Source organism: Octopus sinensis, linkage group LG6 (assembly GCF_006345805.1).
Source record: "Octopus sinensis linkage group LG6, ASM634580v1, whole genome shotgun sequence".
NCBI classification, from domain to species: domain Eukaryota; kingdom Metazoa; phylum Mollusca; class Cephalopoda; order Octopoda; family Octopodidae; genus Octopus; species Octopus sinensis.
The window spans coordinates 19356972-19368926 of record NC_043002.1 but is presented as its reverse complement, the minus strand read 5'-3'; the positions used below and the strand labels follow the sequence as shown (position 1 = coordinate 19368926).

Sequence of the window (11955 nt, the reverse complement as noted above, 5' to 3'; positions counted from 1 at the left end):
TAGGCGATCTTTCCGTCGATTTCCGTAAAAAATTTTTTTTTTTACATATGGGCTTGCGGGAACTTTTGAAGTAATATACATACATATACACATACCGAGTAAAAAATTTCAGTTATCTCTTTCTTTCACACACACTAACAGAAGCACTTCACTTACACAACATACTGTCTGTCTCCCACACCCCATCAAACACACACATGTACGTCAATGCTTCCCTTGCACGGTAACTTCAAAAGAACTTCCCTCGTCATACAATCGCTTTCTCTTAGTCTCTTTCGCTCTCATTACTTCAAAAGTTCCCGCAATCCCATATGTAAAAAAAAAAAAAATTTTTACGGAAATCGACGGAAAGGTCTACTAGAGACGAAAGATTGCCGCAAGCTACTTACCATGCATCCACTCCTACGCACATATACCAATAAAATATTAATTCATCAGTTTGTCTATTTATTTCTCAGTCAATATTCCCATCCAGCCACCTATCTGTCTGTCTGTCCGTCTGTCCAGGATTGACCTGTAGCTACACAACAGCGGACAGCACAAGCTTCATAAATTCACCGGGTACACGAACTAGCGATAGATTTTCTATGCGCTCACGCAAACTACAAGAAAACTTTTAATCCCACACTAACACTTTAAAAGGAAAAGGAAGGTTGCATTAAATAACGTTGTTTTATATACACTGTATGGATTAAAAGCCAGGATGGGATCCGCTTGAATGTCTTTGATTAATATAGCATCGAACATTTACGTCGGTTGTCATGGAACCAGCCAGGGGCAGATCACTCTAGCACGTTTTATCGCTACATTGAAAATGGCTGACGACGTGGAGTCGGAGAACAGTCCGGTGGTTATTTCTGCCAAACAACATACGCAAAAGGTTTTTTCCGGAGGTAGTCTTTTAGATTTTGCTATGTTACCTAATCATATGAGTATTTTGTAATATTACTTTTATAATTTGATCTTCTCTTTCATATTATATCATATACACGTGTTTATGTTATGGGAAAGCGATGTCTCACACACGAGGTAAAATCGCAGTAAGCCGAAAAGGCAGAACGGTTTCTAACCTAGGTCAAAGATAGTTCAATTTACTAGGTTCTTTCGGAAAACATTGGGTCTTGTCTCAGCATCACTGCTCCCTGTTTTCTTTCTCCTTATATTTTGTCTTACATGTCTCTTAATTATTTAGTTTTTTATCAAGACAATCTTTCAGTAAAAGATCTCTAACATAATATGTACCTGATATTCAGTTCAATCAGCCGAGTGTTTGTTGTTTATAGCTCCAGCAACACGAAAAATACAGGATGATCAGGGCTGGAATGTCTTTTGTTCATAGATCTGCTTGGTCAGATCTAGTCTGGGGTTAAACAACGGCACATTCTCTCCACTGTCAACAACAGATAAACTTATTTAACTCACTTATTAGTCATTTCTTCTTTGTAAAAGAGAAAAGGAGTAATTGTGGATAAAAGAAACAATTATCTTGAAGTGCAACAAAAGATTATAGCTTGTTGTGATTTTACGTCTCAATTAAATGTAATTTAACCAACTTAGCAGCTCAAATAACCGTATCTTTCGTATATGTTTTGTTAAAGCTATTGTTGTTTAAATCCAGACTAGCTCTGCTCTATCAGAACTATGATCAAAGGTATTCCATTTGTGACCCTCCCCTCTTTTTGTATATCTATAACTACAGTATACAACACGTCCTTCCATTAAAAAAAAAGATAATAGAGTGTGATTTTAGGATATTTGTTTACTATTTCTAGCATACGGAGCAACTGCATAGAAGCTCCTTCTTTAAGCTATTTAATTAGTTATCTGAAACAGTTTATACATCTCACAATGTTTTTATATTCTGTTTGAAAACGAAAAAAAAAGCTGCTCTTATCCCAGAAGATCTAACTATGGCAAAAGGAAAGCATAAGTGATATTAATCAATGTTAATGCCGAAAGCAGGTTACAAAGGCAGCCTTCTGTTGACAAACCAATAAGGATAAGAAATTATTAAGGATTCTCCAGTTAATTCAATTGACCCAGTAATACAGTGATTCTTGTTTTATGAACCCCAGAAAACAAAAAGCAATCTTGGTGGGATTTTAACTAAAAAAATTACATCAACAGCTGTAACGAATTACTGATGGTTTACTAATTCTGACAATCTATTGTCCTGACAACAACAACAACAATAATAATAATATATTTCTTTATTGTTCACAGGGGGCTCAACATAGAGGGGGCAAACAAGGATAGACAATGGGATTAAGTCGATTACATCAACCCCAGTGCATAACTGGTACTTATTTAATTGACCCCAAAAGGGTGACAGGCAAAGTCAACCTTGTTCCTATTCTTTCACAGCGAGGTTGTCTGACATCTGCAACAGATTCAAAATCACAAGCCATGAACTAGTAATCTCACAACGGGATTATGTCGATTACATTAACCCCATTGCATAACTGGTACTTATTTAATTGACCCCAAAAGGGTGACAGGCAAAGTCAACCTTGTTCCTATTCTTTCACAGTGAGGTTGTCTGACATCTGCAACAGATTCAAAATCACAAGCCATGAACTAGTAATCTCACAACGGGATTATGTCGATTACATTAACCCCAGTGCATAACTGGTACTTATTTAATTGACCCCAAAAGGGTGACAGGCAAAGTCAACCTTGTTCCTATTCTTTCACAGCGAGGTTGTCTAACATCTGCAACAGATTCAAAATCACAAGCCATGAACTAGTAATCTCACAACGGGATTATGTCGATTACATTAACCCCAGTGCATAACTGGTACTTATTAATTGACCCCAAAAGGGTGACAGGTAAAGTCAACCTTGTTGTTCCTATTCTTTCACAGCGAGGTTGTCTGACATCTGCAACAGATTCAAAATCACAAGCCATGAACTAGTAATCTCACAACGGGATTATGTCGATTACATTAACCCCAGTGCATAACTGGTACTTATTTAATTGACCCCAAAAGGGTGACAGGCAAAGTCAACCTTGTTCCTATTCTTTCACAGCGAGGTTGTCTGACATCTGCAACAGATTCAAAATCACAAGCCATGAACTAGTAATCTCACAACGGGATTATGTCGATTACATTAACCCCAGTGCATAACTGGTACTTATTTAATTGACCCCAAAAGGGTGACAGGTAAAGTCAACCTTGTTGTTCCTATTCTTTCACAGCGAGGTTGTCTGACATCTGCAACAGATTCAAAATCACAAGCCATGAACTAGTAATCTCACAACGGGATTATGTCGATTACATTAACCCCAGTGCATAACTGGTACTTATTTAATTGACCCCACAAGGGTGACAGGTAAAGTCAACCTTGTTGTTCCTATTCTTTCACAGTGAGGTTGTCTGACATCTGCAACAGATTCAAAATAACAAGCCATGAACTAGTAATCTCACAACGGGATTATGTCGATTACATTAACCCCAGTGCATAACTGGTACTTATTTAATTGACCCCAAAAGGGTGACAGGCAAAGTCAACCTTGTTGTTCCTATTCTTTCACAGCGAGGTTGTCTGACATCTGCAACAGATTCAAAATCACAAGCCATGAACTAGTAATCTCACAACGGGATTATGTCGATTACATTAACCCCAGTGCATAACTGGTACTTATTTAATTGACCCCAAAAGGGTGACAGGCAAAGTCAACCTTGTTGTTCCTATTCTTTCACAGTGAGGTTGTCTGACATCTGCAACAGATTCAAAATCACAAGCCATGAACTAGTAATCTCACAACTTGCCAAGTCAACCAGTCTGTATTGTCTTCAGGCTCAACAAAATACTAACACAAGGCAAATGATATCATCATCATCATCATCGTCGTTTAACGTCCGTTCTCCATGCTAGCATGGGTTGGACGGTTCGACCGGGGTTCTGGGCAGCCAGAAGGCTGCACCAGGCTCCAGTCTAATTTGGCAATGTTTCTACAGCTGGATGCCCTTCCTAACGCCAACCACTCCGTGAGTGTAGTGGGTGCTTTTTACGTGCCACCTGCACAGGTGCCAGGCGGGGCTGGCAACGGCCACGGTCAGATTGGTGTATTTTATGTGCCACCGGCACGGAAGCCAGTCGAGGCGGTGCTGGCATCGGCCACGAGTTGGATAGTGCTTTTTACGTACCACCAGACCAGGGATCCTGGCTGGTTCAATTCGATTTCGATTTCGCTTGCCCCAACATGTCTTCACAAGCAAAGGAGGTTGGCATGGGTGCCTGTCGTACGGTCGCATTGGAGTATTTTACGTGCCACGGCCACGAGTCGGATAGTGCTTTTTACGTACCACCAGGCATGGGATCCTGGCTGGTTCAATTCGGTTTCGATTTCGATTTCGCTTGCCCCAACATGTCTTCGCAAGCATGGGGGGTTGGCATGGGTGTCTGTCGTCGGATGAGGTTCTATATCGACTTCGCTTGCTTCAGCCGGTCTTTGTGTCCAAGGGAGGAAAGGCATTCATAAGTGGGCTGGGCTCACTTGTCCTGCCTGGTCTTCTCACGTACAGAATATTTCCAAAGGTCTCGGTCTCTGGTCATTTCCTCAGTGAGGCCTAGAGTTCGAAGGTCATGCTTCACCACCTCGTCCCAGGTTTTCCTGGGTCTACCTCTCCCACAGGTTCCCTCAACTGCTAGGGATTGGCACTTTCTCACACACCTATCTTCATCCATTCTCGCCACATGACCATACCAGCGCAATCGTCTCTCTTGCACACCACAACTGATGCTACTTAGGTACAACATTTCTCTCAAGGTGCTAACGCTCTGTCGAGTATGTACACTGACATTACACATCCATCGGAGCATACTGGCTTCATTCCTCACGAGCTTACGCATGTCCTCAGCAGTCACGGCCCATGTTTCGCTGCCATGTAGCATGGCTGTTCGTACACACGCATCATACAGTCTGCCTTTTACTCTGAGCGAGAGGCCTTTAGTCACCAGCAGAGGTAAGAGCTCCCTAAACTTTGCCCAGGCTATTCTTATTCTAGCAGTTACACTTTCAGCGCACCCACCCCCACTACTGACTTGGTCACCTAGATAACGGAAGCTATCAACTACTTCTAGTTTTTCCCCCTGGAAAGTGACGGAAGTTGTTTTCTGCAGATTTTCGGAGGTTAATGCTCCCGAGCATCTGCCACATACAAAAACTATCTTCCCAGTTAGCCTACCTTTGACATTGCTGCACCTCTTATGTGTCCATAGCTTACACTGGGTACATCTTATAGAGTTTCTACCTACACCTTTTCTACAGATCGAGCAGGGCCATCTTCCTGAAGATATTGTGGATTGTCTACCTTTCTACTTATTAGTACTTTGGTTTTAGCTAGGTTGACTCTAAGGCCCCTTGATTCTAAACCCTCCTTCCACACCTGGAACTTCTCCTCCAGTTCTGATAGTGACTCAGCAATAAGAGCAAGGTCGTCAGCGTAGAGGAGCTCCCAGGGACAGCCTGTCTTGAATTCCTCCGTAATTGCCTGGAGTACTATGATAAATAGGAGGGGGCTGAGTACTGAACCCTGGTGGACCCCAACCTCTACTTTGAATTCTTCTGTGTACATGTTGCCAACCCTAACCTTACTTACGGCATCTCTGTACATGGCTTGCACAGTCCTCACCAGCCATTCATCTATCCCTAGTTTCCTCATTGACCACCAGATAAGGGATCGGGGGACCCTATCAAAAGCTTTCTCCATGTCAACGAAAGCCAGGTACAGGGGCTTATCTTTGGCTAGGTATTTCTCCTGCAGCTGCCTTACCAGGAATATAGCATCAGTGGTACTTTTCCCTGGCACGAACCCAAACTGCATCTCATCTAAACTAACTCTCTCTCTAATTAGTTGGGCTATGACCCTCTCCGTAACCTTCATTACTTGATCCAACAGCTTGATACCTCTGTAGTTATTTGTATCTAGGGCATCACCTTTACCTTTGTAGCAGTTGACTAGTATGCTGCTGCACCAGTCATTGGGTATGACTCCTTCGTGTATCACCTGGTTGACTATACGGGTGACTAGGTTATAGCCGACACTGCCAGATATTTTGAGCATCTCTGCAGTAATTCCTGATGGGCCTGGCGCTTTCCCTGTCTTCATGCTTCTAATTGCCTTAGCTACCACGGAACTATCAACTCGGATAGCTGGTCCCTCTGTAGGGTCAACATTCGGCAGACTCTCTTTATCCCATTCATTTTCCTCATTCAGTAACCTTTCATAGTGGCGTCTCCAAGCTTCTCTCTTTGCATCCTCATTTAGCGCAAGTGAACCATCCTCCATGCGAACACATTTCTCTCCTACCACATCACGATTCTCTCTCACACACTGTCTTGCAACACGAAATACCTCAAGTCTTTCATCCTCACGGCGCAGGACATTGGCAAATTTTCTCTTATCTGCTTCCCCTCTGGCTAGATAGACCTGTCTCCTAGCTTCCCTTCTGGCAGTCTGATACCCTTCCCTGCTACCACCGTTCTTCCAGGCCTTCCAAGCCTGTTTCTTTTGTCTAATAGCCCTGTCAACAATATTGTTCCACCACCACGTTATTTTGGGTCTTAAGGGGACTTTGCACCAGCCACAGATCTGGTCAGCGGCTTTCAGCAGGTTGTCCCTCAGAAACGTCCAGTTGTCTTCTACCCCATGTGTAGCTATACCCCCTTCCACTTCGTCAAAGGCTTCAAGTAACATATCTCTAAATCTCTGTCCATTCGCAGGGGCTTTAAGCTTCCAGACCCTTCTTCTCCATGTTGGTCGTCTTCTAGTCGCCCTCTTAGTCCTGATCCTAAAGTCACTAACTACCAGTCTATGTTGTGGGGTGCATTCTTCGCCTGGGAAGGTTTTGGCATTTTTAAGCAGCCATCTTTCCCTTTTTCTGGCAAGGATGTAGTCGATTTGGCTAGTATGCCGGCCCGATCGGTAGGTGACCAGGTGGCTTGTTGGTTTCCTGAAGTTAGTGTTGCAGACCATAAGACTATTCGCATCGCAGAACTCCAGCAGCCTGGTTCCCTCCTCGTTGCGGGAACCATAACCGTAGCCTCCATGTACGCCATGGAAGCCCCCAGCATGTCGTCCAACATGCCCATTGAAATCACCAGGCAAAATTGTTTATAAGGTATATAAAGATGATGAAAATATATGTAAGTATTTTTCTATATGGAATTTATAGATACATCCTAAATGGTATTTATAGATTTATTTGGAATAGTGTATATGCTTTTATTTACATCCTTCTTTTATTGTTATTTTTTCTATTTCAGCTGGGAAGAGACGTGCAACTAACAAGATCCCAGAGGATATTCTAAATGATCCTCAACTGCAAAGTGCTATTGATGAAGTAAATATTATTTTTCTTTTGCTGGTTTTAATCTTTGGACAGCAGCCATACAAGAACACCACTTTAAAGATTTTTAGTCAATTAGGCACAGGCATAGCTGTGTGATAAGAAGTTTGCTTTCTAACTACATGGTCTCAGGTTCAGTTCTACCATGAAGCACCTTGGGCAAGTGTCTTTTGCTATAGCTCTGAACCAACCAAAGCCTTGTGAGTGGATTTGGTAGACGGAATCTGAAAGAATCCCGTATATGTGTTACTGTCTCCTTGCCTAGAGTTCATGTGTAGTTGTAAACAAAGGTCACCATCAAGGAAATGGTGTCTTTCAATTTTAGTCTCCCATGGAAACATGTCTGGTCACAGGGAATGTTACTTCAGTTGGGAACAGGAGAGGGTTGGCACGGGAAGGGCATCCAGCTGTAGAAGATCTAGCTCAACAAAATTCTGTTCGTCCCATGCAAGCATGGAAAAGAGGACATTGAATAATGATGACAATGATGATGATATCAATCGCAGTATTTATTTCACTATAATACTTATTTTATTGATCTTTGTTTGTCAAACTGCTAATTTACAAGACAGTTACTTTATTTTATTTAACTAAAGCAAGCATTCTAATGTCCTTTTTTAATACTTTTTTAATATCAAAGCTGTAGAAAGGTAATTAAAATCCATAAGTAACACTTTCATTTATTATTTAATTAGATTTAAGATGGTGAGCTGGCAGAATTGTTAGCATGTCAGTTAAAATACTTGGCAACATTTTGTCCATTTTTATGTTCTGAGTTCAAATTCCGCTGAGGTTGTCTTTACCTTTCATCCTTTTGAGGTCAATAAAATAAGTACCAGTCCAGCACTGGGGGCCAATGTAATCGACTAACTCACTCCCCCTGAAACTGTTGGCCTTGCGCCAAAATTTGAAACCATTATTTAGTTGTATATGAAGATAATGGAGCAGCAGAAAATGGTAGATTACTAGACTAGACACCTTACATTATTTAGTCATTCTGAAGATGGTGGATTGGTAGAATTGTTAAAACATTAAGAAAAAATGCTTTATGGTATTTATTCTGACTCTTTACATTCTGAGTTCAAATCTCACTAAGGTTAACTTTGTCTTTCCTCCCTCTTGGGTTGATAAAATAAAGTACCAGTCAAGTACTGTGGTTAATGTAATCGACTAAAAAGTGCCGGCCTTGTTCCTTAATTGACAACAGTTAGTTATTTCTAAAGTTTGAGTTCAATTCCTGATAGTTGATTTCACTTTTCATTTTCCTGGAGGTCAATAAATTATGCACCACACATCTAATAGAACTAATCTAATCAGTTACAACTATATCCTTTGACCTACAAAAAGAGATGATGTTGTTGTGATGTCAGAAACCCATATTTGATTCTATTTAAATGATGTTCGTATGAAATAATTAAATTCATCCCCAAAACAATCCACATCTGGTTGAGTTGATAGGGTGATGGATTAGCAACAGAAGGGTCAGTGGTTTATATTCTGCTATTCTGATATCAAAAGATATCTAACTTTGGCTGATTTTCTCTAATTTCTTGTATACAGCTTGCAGCTTACCACGGTCAACAATGAGCATACTATATAACTAGCAGTGTCTTGTTCAGTTCACAACTAGAAACAGTGGATAAAGTGTGTGACTAGCATCTCCCAGCTCACAACTATGAATATACTATGAAACTAGCAGCTCCCAGTTCACAACTTAACATACTCTCTTACTAACAGCCCCCACTTAAAACTGTAAGCATTTTGTATAATTAGCAACCCCCAATTCACAACTAAGCAGTGGAAAAAGTGTATAACTAGGAACTTTAGGCTCACAGCTGTAAACATACTGTGTAACTCGCTGCTGTCAGCTCACAACTATAAGCTGTGAATATACTATAACTAGCAGTACTGAGTTCAAGTCCTACACTCATGGAGAGAAAACAATAAGAAGGTACTTAACCTCACTATTTAAATGTCCTTTGCTTTTAAATCCAGGACTTGATGAGGCAGTTTGTTAGCAATGGACATCTCACTAAAAATTCATGCAGAGGTATCCACCACCGTATGCTTGGATATCTTACCCAAATGTGAAGAATTCCAAGACAAAATTCATGTTTTTAATTTAACGATGCACATAATAATGAATTTTTCTCTTTGTTTCTTTTATTCATTTATTTATTTATCATTTTCCTGATAATTTTTTACCAGCTTCCAAGGAATTATAATTTTGAAATTCATAAAAGTATCTGGAGAATCAGAAGCACAGGAGCTCAAAGAGGTGAGTTGTGCTAGAAACATGTTCATATTTATATAGGTGAATGTGTTGCTATGTGGTTAAGAATTTCTCTTCACAATCATGTAATTCTAAGTTTTATTCTGCTGCAAGTACCTTGAGCAAGTGTCTTCTGTCTATAGCCCTGTCCAACCAATACCTTGTGAGTGAAATTTGTTAAACAGAAACTGTAGATGGCTGTTGCATTTATGCATGTGTGTCTGTGTGTGTGCATGTATGCATTCTATGTCCACTCTATTTTCACTAGTCTAAACATACAATCTTTGTATTGCTCTATCCTAAGTCCACTCATTACACTGGCCTTCTATCCCCACTTCTGTTTTCATCTCCTCTATCTCTTAGATTTTGCACTACATCTATAATCTTGTTTTACTCTTGTGCTTTTTTTTTTTAATATAGTATTTAAAGGGTAAAGATCAGCAGTTATGAACATTTATAGAGTCTTCCAAGACTGGTGTGTGGAAATGGAAGAAGAAACCACAACACATGAAGTGCTTCAATAGGACAAACATTTTGAGTTACCCCTAGATTGTAGATTTGATCTAAATGTTTGCAATAGGGAACCTCACCAAAGGTAACTGATGGCCAGATTGTGATGTTTAACTGGGCAACATTAAGTCTATCACTCAAGGACATGTACAGACCCTTCAGTGAGTTTTCTCACAATCTCACTCACAATTATGAGTGAAATTAGGTTTCCTCTACATAACATGACTCACAATGCTTAGGTTGTCTTGAAGCAGTAGTAGGAGAGGTACTTGCTGTGTATTAAGATCAAACCTACAACTATATGATTGCAAACTTCTTAACCATACAGCTCCTTTCTTCAGACCAAATCAATATAAAAAATAAACATACCTGTCTTTATTGATACCATAACTGCATTCCTCTATGTACACTTAACTGTTTTGCCACCAATCCCTAACCAGTAAACATGCAAACTGACCATTACAAAACTGAATTGTCTCTCCTGTTTCAGTAATATTAGAAGTAAGGTGAAACTAGGCATGAATCAGATCAAATTTGAAGAAAAAAGAAAAGTATACTATTTAATAGCTCTAACTGAATTCGTTTTCTTCCATTCACTGCTAGAGAACATGAAACGTAGGCAACCACCATACTGAACACAAAAAAGACAAAAGATACCAATAATTATATGTATTTTCACAACATTCACAGACTGTTCAGAAGACAGTGAAAAAATCAAAACATAGGTGCAGACATGGCTTTGTGGTTAAGACTCTCTCTTTGTAACCATGTGGTTTTGGATTTAGTCCCACTGTGTGACACTTTCAGTGTGGGGCAATATAGAGCCCCTTCCCTATATCTGTCTGTTTGTTTAACTGTATATCTATCTGTCCTTATATATTGGGTTGCCCAGAAAGTTTGTGCCGATTTTTAAAGGAAAGAAAAAGGTCAATAAATACTTGCCATTACATTTTTAATCAACCAAATATGAACCAGTTTGTTGCACAATGCGTCCCCATCTTTCCTTTAACTTGAAAATACCCTCTTCCCAGAATTGAGGTACTTTCATGGCAAAGAATTCATCAAGGTATCTTTTTACATCATCTAAGAAATTGAAATTTTTACCATTAAGACTATTCTGGTGAATATGGAAGGTTGGGTAACTCATTCCAGCCAAGCTGCAGCAATTTTTGTTTGGTTCTCAAAGGATCAAGTGCCGAAAATGAAATTTATCTTCCATTTTAAAGGGTTACAGAATTAACACAAATTATAAGAACAGAAACCTTCTTCCATGAAAAGATAGTTTAAAATGTGCTCTAGATGGGGGTGTAGTAAAATCCTATTTTATGGACTCAACCATGTTCTAAAATAAGTAAAAAAGTAAGCTACTATAAATTGGCATGAACTTTCCGGACAACCCAATATGCGTGTGTGTGCACATTACTTGTTTATTATCCTACTCTTGTATGATTAACTCTATTTGGTTAATGTTGAATTTTCTGTTTTCTGTTCTAGTTGCACTCCAGTTCCCTGAAGGCCTCCTTATTTATGCCTGTGTTATCTCTGATATTATCAAACAGTAGGTATTTATATATGAAATTAAAAAAATTTTTTAAATCTATCTTCATCCATTCTTTGTTACTGATTTTATGAAATTTTTTTTTAATGTTCTGTAAGTCATTATTTAGTCTTGGGTCTTTAAAAATGTAGACTACCGTTATAAGTGTTGTGGCTGGAAGGTCTCTGATCATAGATCTACTTGGTTGGGCTGGTCTGGAGCCAGCCACAAAACATGACTTTTTATTTATTTGTGGCATCACATAACAGCATCCATGTGG

At 39.7% G+C, this 11955-nt stretch overlaps 1 protein-coding gene across 7 annotated transcripts in view; it reads left to right on the top strand.

Annotated features, from left to right (window-relative positions):
* The first annotated feature begins 703 nt into the window (after positions 1–703).
* Positions 704–11955, top strand: part of LOC115212882 (2-(3-amino-3-carboxypropyl)histidine synthase subunit 1) — a 42570-nt gene continuing 31318 nt past the window's right edge. For 6 of the 7 annotated variants that reach the window (XM_029781677.2, XM_036503673.1, XM_036503678.1 and 3 more), the window contains exons 1-4: positions 704–893; positions 7274–7350; positions 9565–9634; positions 11633–11696. In XM_029781677.2, the coding sequence (XP_029637537.1) occupies positions 719–893; positions 7274–7350; positions 9565–9634; positions 11633–11696 (386 nt within the window). In that variant the 5' untranslated portion in view covers positions 704–718. The remainder of the gene's footprint in view (positions 894–7273; positions 7351–9564; positions 9635–11632; positions 11697–11955) is intronic. The other variant, XM_036503675.1, reaches the window with a different exon arrangement.